This window comes from Corvus hawaiiensis, chromosome 2 (assembly GCF_020740725.1).
Source record: "Corvus hawaiiensis isolate bCorHaw1 chromosome 2, bCorHaw1.pri.cur, whole genome shotgun sequence".
NCBI lineage: Eukaryota > Metazoa > Chordata > Aves > Passeriformes > Corvidae > Corvus > Corvus hawaiiensis.
In genome coordinates this window covers 56781958-56793268 of record NC_063214.1, presented here as the reverse complement: position 1 = coordinate 56793268, position 11311 = coordinate 56781958, and the positions used below count along the sequence as shown (strand labels likewise).

The 11311-nt window shown below is 49.3% G+C and overlaps 1 protein-coding gene across 1 annotated transcript in view; it reads left to right on the top strand.

The window, feature by feature from the left end:
• Positions 1–816: 816 nt before the first annotated feature.
• LHFPL6 (LHFPL tetraspan subfamily member 6) overlaps positions 817–11311 on the top strand; it is a 139553-nt gene continuing 129058 nt past the window's right edge. Inside the window, exons 1-2 of the mRNA XM_048295174.1 lie at positions 817–1106; positions 3580–4139. Coding sequence (XP_048151131.1) covers positions 3755–4139 — 385 coding nt within the window. The 5' untranslated portion in view covers positions 817–1106; positions 3580–3754. The remainder of the gene's footprint in view (positions 1107–3579; positions 4140–11311) is intronic.

The following is an 11311-nucleotide window of genomic DNA, read 5'->3' as shown; positions in this document are numbered from 1 at the left end:
TGTAAAAGAAACATTACCGAAGAGATTTTGCATGTCTGGTGCTGACATAATTTAAACTTGTCATAAAATTGTCTTATATCTGAGAAATATATTCATGTTTTTGGGCGTAGAGGAAAAACCAGAATAGGAAATGTCTTTTTCTCCCAGAGGCTCTGTGCGCAGAAGGCAACCCCTCCTCAAAACTTTCCCTCTTAATTCACTCTGGGAAAGGGCTGAAGCTCCTGTCTCTCCGCTTGACCTAACCCATCCAGGATGAGCTGCTTGGTACTGTGATCCCATTTACTCTCGCTGTAGACCAACTCGGGAACTGTTGCGATCAAAATGCTGGATCAGCAGCTCGCATGCAGAGACAGACACAGTTCTTATCACACGCACACCATCAGATTAGTCCATATTTTCCCATGTAAGGACTGCAGCCTTCCCCCTTTCCTTCAAACACTCCTTCTTCGCCGGCTTTCCCCCCCTCTCCTCTCCTGCTCTTTCCTCCTCTCCGTCCCCGTCTTCACCGCCCCGCGCACCCCGCACTAAGCCGCCGAGCCCGGCGACGCCGCAGCGCTCCCCGCCACCCCCGCACCAACCCGGCCCCGCATCAGTCCGCCCCGGCACCCACCGCTCCGGCCCCGGGACCCGAACCCCCCCGTCCCAGTCCAGGGCGGCCTCGGGAAGCCGGGACCCACCCCCACTGCGACCCCGCGGGGCCGGGACCACCGCCCCGCCCCATGAGGGCTCGGAGACGCGCCCCCGTTCTCCCGTTCGCCGCTCCCCCGCCGCCGCCCGGCCCCTCGCCCCCGGCCCCGTCCGCGGCCCCGCAACTGCGCCGACCGCGGCGGGTCCCGCCCGGGGAGGCGGTGGCGGGGAAGGGGGAGGAGAGGCGGCGGAGTGCGCTGCCTCCCGAGGAATCAAACGGGGGGAGACAGGAACGTGCGGAGGAAAGGACGGGCCGGGCTGGGGAGGGTCCCGGTCCCGGTCCCGCCCGCCTCGGAGCTCCCGCGTCGCCTCCGCGCCGGGACCGCGGGTAGAGTCGCTTGGGGCGGCCGCCGCCCGCCGGCCCCGCGCCCATGTGCTCCCGGCAGCCGCGGCGGGCAGCCTACACGCCCGGCGTGTCCGTAAGTAGCCCTTCGCTCCCCGGCACCGCGCCTGCCCCCATCCTGGCACTCCTAGACCCCTCGCCACTCCTGCTCCTTCCAGACACCGCCTCTCCCGCACTCCCTGCGCGGCTGAATCCGCTGCCCCTTACGGATCCCCTGTACCCCCTTCCCTTCTCGAACCCCTGCCCTCCCTCGCTCCCGGTACGTTGCATCCCCTGCATGACTCCGGATCCACGAGCCTTCAGAACGTCTCTTCCCTCCCCGACCCCTCCCCACCCCGCACGGCCACATCCCCTGCATCCCCGGACCCTCTTTCCCTCTTGCGTTCCTTTTCCCCGCTCCGACACCCAGCCTGGCCGCATCCCTTGCCCGTTGCACCGGACTCTGTAGACTCCTTTCCCTGCTCGGATTCCCAGCCCTTTCATTTTCTTGTCTTCCTGAATCCTTCCTCTCCCGGGCCCCCGTCCTTCCCGTATCTCCCTGTCACCCCGGACCGCTCTCCCTTCCCGTCCCCGCTGTCTCCCGGCTCTCAATCCTCTTGGCCACCCGGATTCCCCGCACTCTCGGCACCTCTGCCTTTCCAGCCCGTCCCCGCCCGCATTCTCCTTTCCCTCCCACTCTGCTCCTCTCGGACCCCTTGTCCTCACCACCCCTTCGCCTCCCGCGTCTCCTGCCCGACCCGGATCCCCTGCCCCTCCCGGCTCTCCTGCCCCCAGCCTGCCCCGCCCGGCACCCCCCCACCCTGCCGGCTCTGTGGGCACTGCGCCCGCTCGCCCGCAGTTTTTTCCTGGCATCACCCCGGCGAGTTTTGGTTCCCGGCCGCCGCCTTCCCTCGGGGGAACCCGTATCTCTCCGCCGCCCCCTCCTACCCCTGGAGGGCGGGGAGCGGGGTTTCGGGGCCGGAGGGGCGAGTCCGCCTCCCGGGAGAGCGCCCAGGCTGTGAGCTGGCAGGCTCCGGTGAGCCAAAGCTGCTGCCTCGCTGGAGCCGGAGGATTTGCAGGTCTTACCCCTGCGACCCTCCATGTTGTCCCCTATTTGCAGCCGTACCTCCTCCCGAGATTCAGGGAATGAACTCCCCTACGTGCCGTGACCCACTTTGGCTTAGACTTTTGTTGCCACGCCAAGACACAGACAGATCCTTCTCTAGATGATGCTTCTGGAGGAATGGTGGCCCCCCCATGCCTCTCTGGCAAGTTTTTATCCCCAGGGGTTTGGCGTTTTGCAGGTTGAAAGGCATTTCTGTGGATAGGCTATGGGTGGATAGGTGTACTCTTCTCCAGTAGCAGCAGAGGCCTTTTTAATATTACAGAAGAGATTTCTTCTTCTTAGTGTTTTAAAAGTAAACAAACTTTTGTGTAGTGCACATGGCTAATTTCACTGACAAACTTTCTCTACATTCCCTCCTTGTGCTGAAGTAGTATTCATTTTATTGCCTTTTCATGAATTGGATTCACTGACTGGCGTCTAATCATGCTTAGAAGAAAAAGCCCTTGTAAATAGCTATCAGAATTAATTTGGCAGCAACTGTGAGAAAAGATCATAAATTTACAAATGCAGTTAGAATAATGATCCAGCATGAATTTAACAAGAAATACACCCCCAGCCTCTGGGAACGGCATGTAGGTTTCTGTGACAGTCAAATGCACTTGGCCGCACTGATACTGAGCTTAAAGGCTGGGAGTTGTCTGAGAAGGATGCAAAAGGGTTATGGCTCCTGGGTTTGAGCTGGGAAGAGGCAAAGAAGAGCTGGGCTGAATGCAAGCAGGAATATGAAGAGAGACCTCTGTGTTTTAATTGTGTGCTTCTTGGAGTTGTGTAGGGGTGAATCCAAAAGATGTGGCAATGTCTTCACTTACCAGAAGCCCACCTGGAGTTCAGGTTTCTGGCACTTTGGGACATCAAGTGATAAAAGGCTACTTTTGCACAGAGATGCCAAACAACTTGGAGTGCTGGAAAAAATGTCGTCTTGTAACACTTCTTTTGGGGTTGTGCTAATAAATTTTACTTCTGTCACAAGAGTCTGATCTTGAAATACCTTAGGCACTGTGAGTGGTCTTGCACTGAAGCGGCAGGACCATCTATAAAGTGAAGTACATTATCCAGGTATTGCAGGAGGAAGGTCTATCTAACTAAGGATAAGCAAGACCTCATCTATTTTTTCTATCGGTACTGGAAAGATCAGGATGTACAGTGGAGAAGAGTGAGGCAAGTACACAGGGAGCCCCTGAAGGTGGCTGCACAGTGTTCCTGGATGTGCACAGCAGCCTGTGCCAGCTGGGCTGCCTGTCACCACCATGACACTGACCACAGAAGCTGGTGTCACTGAGAATGATTGTAGGGTCTTCTTGCAAGGGTGGGACAGAAAAGTGGCATGTCTACTTCAGAAGTCCCCTAGGAAGGAAAAACACTCTGGCAGACAAATATTTTTTTCTAATGTCAGTGTTACTGAACTTGTATTTTTCTCCTTTTTTGTGTTTTGTCATTTAATTAGGGACCTTTGACTTCATGATGGGAGGAAATATTCCCCTGGCTGTTAGGATCCAAGCTTCTCCGAGTGTGAGGATTTGTCAAGGCTGAAAGATTCCGGATTATCCATAAAACTGCTCTAAAATACACAGTTACTTTTGTGTCTTCCTATTGTGAGGGGTCTTGGAGCAGATACAAAGATGGCCTCCAGCCTCACCTGTGCCGGCGTCGTCTGGGCCTTCCTCTCCTTCCTCTGCGCTGCTGCCTCCTGTGTTGGCTTCTTCATGCCCTACTGGCTCTTGGGGTCTCAGCTGGAGAAGTCTGTTTCCTTCGGCACTTTCCGGAGGTGTTCCTACCCGATTCGGGATGAGAGCCGCCAGATGACGGTGATGGTGGAGCAGTGTGGCCGCTATGCCTCCTTCCAGGCCATCCCGAGCGCCGAGTGGAGGATCTGCACGGTGGTGACGGGCCTGGGCTGCGGGCTGCTTCTCTTGGTGGCCCTGACAGCGCTCATGGGCTGCTGTGTGTCCGAGCTCATCTCCAGGACCGTGGGCAGGGTGGCAGGAGGCATCCAGTTCCTGGGGGGTAAGTGCTCTTGCGATGAGGGGATGGGGGTGTCCAGGCTATTTGTTTGCACGTGTGGAGACTCCCCTGGTGCTTTGGGAAGAGGAAGGGGTGATTCAGACTTTCTCCTAGAGAGGGAGACCACTTGGCTCCCTCAATGACTGATCTGGTTGTGTGGCTGCCTGAAAGTGGCCCAAAGACACAGTGGCCTGTGCTCTCTTGTGCTCAAGCCCCTGTCTGGTCATTATGTGACCTTTGAGAGCAGCGTGGCAAGTCAACTTCTGTGGGCCAGCATCTTCACAGCAGTTTTGTGAGCTGAGTTGGACGTACCTGGAGAAGCATGTGGGCTACAGATCCACATGGAGCATTGTGGTTTGGGAGAGGAGAGGCTGTGTAATATGGGAACAACCTCTCTTTCTCCTTCCTACCCCTAATACTGGCAAAGCTCCCTCCAGCTCTGCTGTCTGCCACTGCACGGATCTGGCAACAAGCTTTTGGCCCAGGTTTGAAGTGTGAATTGTTTATCCCTGATGGAGGTGGCCTACCATCTCCTGGGAGGAGCCCTGCTGGGCTGGCTGACCCACGCTGCCCGCTGATGGTGCCACAGGTTTGTTGGCTCCATGGGCTAGACAGTGTGTGGGAGAATTACCTCTGTTCCTTTTTCTAACTTGTAATTGTGTGGCGTCTCTGTAACTGTAAGAGTATTTGAAGGGTATGAGACAATAAATAGGATCCACAAGCGTGCTTTTTGCAGGGCAGTTTTCCCAGTAAATCATCACCCTCTTGTTATCGGTGACATGCGGATCAGTGGCACTCGCTTTTGCCTTATTCAAGCGCTCCACTGCTCGCACTCACTTGCCCCCATAAGGTAACATATTTCTCTGAGCTTTGGATGCTGAGGCAGTGCAGGTGCCAGCTTTCTGGGTGCCCTGCAGTGTCTGATTCCAGCCAGGCACCCTGGCTCATGCCCCAGAGGAGTGGACTGTAGTGGAACCCTCACTTCTCTCCCCTCCAAACACATGCTTGCCCTGCAAGGGCAGTCTGGTTACATGCCATGTCTGCAGCTTCTAAGGAAGCACAAGACAAAAACTCCACTAACTGTCCAGCTTGGTGTGGACAGCTGAGGCAGGGAAAGGGCCCTGTGCCAAGCCTCCAGCCAGATGATACCAGTGTAACTACCCCCTGGCCAGAGGGAGTCCTCTCTCCAAATTTTTGAGTAGTTTCTGCACTTTAGAGCAAGCTGACCCATCACTTCACCCTTCCCTCAGTTTTGTGGCCCACAGGCATTCCTGTGTTTAATCTGTCTGACAATTTGAAAGTGCAGCAGCTGCTGGAGAGTTAACTCTTCTGGGAGCTGCGGTTTCTTGAAACCTGCTCCATTATACAGTTCCAGCCAGGCAGTCGGGGGTGGAGGAGGTTTTCAGTTTGGTGACAATCTGCAAGCCCGCTTTGTCTGACTTTTTTCTCTTAGAGCCATCACAGGCTTTAACCACCCCCTCTTTCCAACTGCTGTCTCGGCTCATCTGGTTTTAATTTGTGTTTGGCCCCTTTCTCGTGACCATGCTCCCCCGTGTGCCTGTGGAACAGGGCCAGCAGGGGAGCTTCCAGCTGTTTGCTTACAGCCATCCCAGCAAACACGGCAGCCCCAGCAGCAGGCAGATGGCCGAGTGATGCAGGAGGAACCCCGCTCCCCCATGACACTGGTGTGGGCTGAAGGTGTGGTCCCTTCTCTGAGGCAGGATGGTGGCTCCTGGGCAAGGAGGTGAGAGGTTCCTTGAGAGCACACCATGGCAACCCCTGAAGCTTGTCCAAGCTGATCAGGCAGCATCCCATCCTGCCTGAAAGGGCATGAGCAGGTAGTGCTTGTTCTCAGTAGGTGACAATTCAAAGAAATGTGAACCTGTGATATGAAATGAAAATTGCCCACAACTTTGCTTACAGTTCAGACATTAGTTACACAGCATGCCTAATTTTCCCCTCTACTGGCTTTTATGGTTGTCTCGCATTTCATTCAGCACTGCTGGAAGTGTGTAAGAGAAGACCAAAGTGAGAACCATAATTTCTTAACCTGCTTAAAACCTAACTGGGGGGGCACAAGGCAGAGGCCAGGTGGTGAAAGCCAGTAATTTGGATAAACTGAAGGGACATATTAGGGTAAAGAGGAGTTTCTTACATCCCTCATCAGATCCTTAGCTGCTATAAATCAGTGTAGGTTAATTGTTTAAATGACATGACTACATTTACTTAGATGTCTAACTTAGGCACTATAATTACTCTGTTGTTTTATGTCAAGATAGCCGTGAGCTGTTCACCTTATTTACAAACAGGGAATGCCAGCTCTTTGTTCCCTGTATTGCAGTTGTAGGTTTAACTGTCAATCATGATGTGGGCTTTGAATATGGTTTGGTGGCAGTGCACTCATTGTCATTTAGTTGGTCTCCACTTAGAGATCTTATCAAATAAAACATTTATAATTTTTTTTTTTTAACTGGGGAGAAGAACTCCCAGCTAGCTTTGTATGAAGGAAAAGCCTAGGAAAATAAGCAGCCACTGAGTGATGCTATTAATTCATCCTCTTCGTTAGGACAGGGAGGTGGCTAAACGGTTTCACTTTCTTTTTGTCTGAGGCATCTACACCCATACCCTTCTGGGGCTCTTGCTCCAGTGACAGAGGATAAGTGTTGGAATAAACCACATTTCTCTTGAAGTTAGAAACCAGCATAAAGACAGGTTCAGTGTCGCTAGTTTATGTCTTTACTTGTGTTCCTTTTGTTTAGGATCCAAGTAAGTTTCTCCACATGATTTAAAAAACACAGACTTGAGGAGGAAGTGAGCCAATGGAGAATGGATTATTACAGGAGGCCCAAGAGCAGGGTAGATGTACAAGCCACTGAATCTATGGTGAGCCAAAGCACTAAGGTTGCTAAAACTTACTCCAACACTAGAAGCATTTTTACTGCTATGAAGAGGGGGCAGAGAGGTTTGCTTACCAGAGCTGGTAAGCAAACAGCCTGATCCTTTTCTTCTAGCATTGTGAAGGAGGAATAACTCCAAGTAGGTCAGTGGAATAACACCTGTAAAAAAGTAGTGCAGCTTGTGCTAGCTAAATGGTGCCAAGGTTTTATAGCTGGGATTTCCCCAAGTTGCATGTGGCAGCTCAAGGGAGTGAATTATTCATGAGTGCTTATACCATAAATCTGCTCTTCTGATGAAAATGGAATGGCAGAACCTGCAAGAAATTGTAGATCTAGGCAGAGTCAGAAGGGCTCTTTGGATATTGCTTGATCCTATGTACTTAGTCTGTATTTGCGATTTCAGATGATCCTGGCTACAGAGCATACATGTATTTTAAGATGACTCTGGGATGAAACATGTGGAGTTTTTGTTCCTACTAGAAAGATTGCATCATAGACTTTTCCTCATTTTCACAACTGTGGGAGCCGCTTCCTTTCCCATACATGATCACGTGGCAGCTCTGTAACCATTACAGCAATTGCATGCATGAAAAACAAATGCTTTTAGCTTTTTCTAAGGCAATTTGGTGGTGGGTGACAAGAAGTATCCAACCTCCCAAGGCCAGGCTTTTCTGCAGTGGACATCAGTGGTCTGCAGTCCACAGCTGGCAAACTGATGCTGTGGTCTCTCAGAACATGCCTCCTGGACATCTCTCTTGGACTGCTTCGAAGAAATGACAATGGAGGTGAAAGTTATGCTATCTGTAACCTCTTGAGGGCACAGTCATGTAGATGGATACAGTCTTCGACCATAATTATAGAGGATATGACAGCAAGGAGTGAAGTTTAACAAATCTTTGGCAAATTGGAGTCTGTAATTATTGATCTCCTTTTCATTGTGCCGTGGCAAGTCAATTCCACTTAAATGGAGAAACAAGAAATTTGCAGGTAGGTAGCTCGGATATGACATACTAATTTGGTGAATAGTTTCACTCTCTAAATGCAGAGCAATGATTTTAAGAACATAGCAATATTTTTAAGAACATAATGAACTTAAAGGTTAGCCAGTTTTATGAGAGGCAGTGGATCAAAAGGCACAAGTACTGCAAGGATGGCCAATTTAAAGAGCATTACGCTGGCAAGGTGAAGCTTTTCATTAAAATGGTCAGCATGCAGGAATGAAATCTTCACTAGCTCAGAACTCCCTTTTGCTGCGTAGAACAGCTAAACGAAGCTCAGAGTACGGATCCGAGGGAACAGAGCATGAACCAGTCTGCTGGCTGAGACACCTCTCTGAACCTGTCACTATGGCCCTGATTCTGAGTGCCATGTGAGAAGTGAACCCTTTCCATGACTGTGGTAGCCATGTGGCTGTCAGTAACTGGCACGTTTACTGTCATCTTTAGCATTCATTGATTGCACTCTAACGAAGCACGAGTTTTGCTACTCCCTTTGTTAAATGAGCAAAGTTTTCAGTGGCGTCTACTCTTCCTCTCCTTATTTCTCTGTCTTGTTTCCCTTATGTGGAAGAGCTGAAACTCCCAAAACTATGGTCCTTGAATTGCTGGTTAGAAAATCTGGAGAGCTCTTGAAACAGGGGGTGATGAAAGGAGCATTTGGTTATTCGAGAAAAAGGGGACACAGTTCCTAACAACTTCTGATTTTGTCTCAGAAAGTAAAATGTGGCCTTATGAAAAATGCTCTCAGTACTATATGAAATTGCTGGAGAATCCTTCTCCAAGTGTTCTGTGCCAGTAGAGGCCATAATAGTTTCCATCACTCATAAGGTGCTCAGGGCAAACATTTGCTGGGTGCAGAGGGCAGAAAAATAAGGACTGATCCCTCAAGATGAGGAGAATGTCGAGTGTGGGGTGATGTTCTGGTCCTGCATTGTCTGTGATGAAATCTCAGAGAAAGCCTTTGCAATTTTGGGATAAAGATTTTAAAGAGACAGATCTAAACATAATCTGCAAGTTGTTTGCATATTAATGGACGAATATGACTTTGCAGGTGAGATGATACTAAAATGTAAGGGACAGAGGAGGAAGGAATGCTAAGTTGTGGCCTTGTGGGGTCATGTAGAGAAGCTCTCCCTCAAAGGATTTGCTTGGGGAGACAGTTAAAAATGTAAGAAGAGGCTCTTTGGAGAGATGGAGTCACTGAAATGAAGTTGTGCTTCAAGAAACACGGCTGGCAGTTAAAGACAGCTGTGGGGTTCAAGGGGAGCAAAACAGTCTTGATTCTGAGGCTGGCTAAGAAAGGGGCTTTGCGAAGAGTAGTTCCAGTTGACTACAGGAACTAGAAACTTCTGGGAAAGGTTTTTGTGCAGCTGGAGGAAAAGGCGCTGACCAGTAACCATTATTTCATCTGACAGCTGAAGTGAGGCTTTCTGCTTTCTGCCTGGAAGACTAAGATCAGCATAATTTTCTGCCTATAGGGAGAAAATGTAACTGAGAAAAGCCTTGCGGGAACAGCGAAGATCTGAGATGGTCAAGAGACTTCTGTCAAGAAAACAGTGATCCCAGACTCTTTTGTGGTTCTCCCAAGCAATTTCATCCTTTCCCCCATCTGTACATATTCTTGCCATCTCTGCCTGTAATTTGTACCTGAAAAAAACCAGACATTAAAAAAACTGCAAAAATGACATTTTAGTTCTTCCATCCTCTTCAGCCTAAAAATATTTTTTGAAAGGCTAACTTCTGGGGAGAGGCAAGGGAGGGGCTTGATGTTGCTTCTGTCCAACATCAAGGCCTCTTCTTCACCTGCAAGTTAGGTGTTCAGGGCTGTTTAGTCACACCTTCCTCTTGTCGAATGCAAAACTTCAGGGACTTTGCTGTGGTCCTGTAAACATGTGACAGGGCAATCCTCATCCTAGACAAAGACAAGCTGCAGGCTGGGTACCAATCCAGCATCTGTGTGCACATTTAGACATTGCAGGAGAGGCAAAAGAAAGGACCAGAAGCCTCCCCAAGGTAACAGAACAAGAGCAAACAAGAAAAGCAACACTTAAATTTTGCTAGTGAGTGACTGTGTGTCATGTCATAGGCTCATTGATTCAGCAATAATAAAGTCAGCAGAGAACACTGTGACTACTTAGTCTGAGGTCTGCTGTAGAATGGGTCATAGGACAGCCTTCATGTAATTTCAGTTTGAACTAGAGTGTATTTCTGAGGAAAAAAAACCTTCTAAATGGTATTTAATTAAGTTTGAGAAAAGCCTGATCTCCACAAGTTGTTCCAGTGGTGAATTACTCTGACTGCTTTTCTTCCAGATCATTAATGCAAATGTTAAAAATGTAGCACCAAGAATATATCATTGCAAAATTATGTTTTCTCAAGGAATATTTTGTCTTTTTTTTTCTTTTAAGATCCAACACTTAGGTGGCTTTTAATCCATGCAAGCTGCACTTTGTTGTGGTTTCTTTACCAGAACAACCTGTATAGAAGCTGCTTCTTAGCTGGTGTGTTTCACACTAGTTCTTTCTCCAGTTTTCTCTAGCCACCCACCAAAGGATTAAATGCACTGTATAGTTTTGCAGCTTCATCCCTTTCAGCTAGACTTCGACTTGCTAAACTGAATCCTCTGACTGCTTGTGCCTATGCTAAGTCTTTGCTTCCCAGCACTACAAGGTATCTTCACATACTGTGGCACAGCCTAGAGTCAAATTCTTGGATTTAGATTTGGAGTCCAGAATAAGTAAGGCAGGGAAGTGTTACTGTTTGGGAAGATGTTCAGGACAAGGGAATTCAGACAGTGAAATTATCTTAAAGATTCTGTAGCATATGTTTTATTGAAGATAAGCCAGCTCTCTCTCTCTCCTGTATTCAGATAGGAGTTAAAATATAAGACAAATTCAGGATTGAAGCCTGAATGCAATATAAGAACCAATGCAATATACGTCCTCTATCGGTTAATAAAAGGACATTACTTAGATTCCTGCTCTCTTAATTAGATACAGACTGTATTACTTGAATCTTTCCTCGATGCGTGGGCCATCAGGTCTGACTGATAGGGAATCCAAGACAGCAGGTACTTACCTGTAAGAGGTAAAGAAAGGTGCGGACTTACATTCTGTATATTTTCAAGATGTGATACTGTTTTGTATGGTTGCCTTCACCTTGGTCACAGAAGTTCCCACTGCAGCCTTGCTAAAGGCTGCTGCCCTGACAGATCTAACAGCACAGCTTTTTGTGGGAGTTTGCTTAGAGTCCCACTGAAGGAGACTTGGTTAGCAAAATT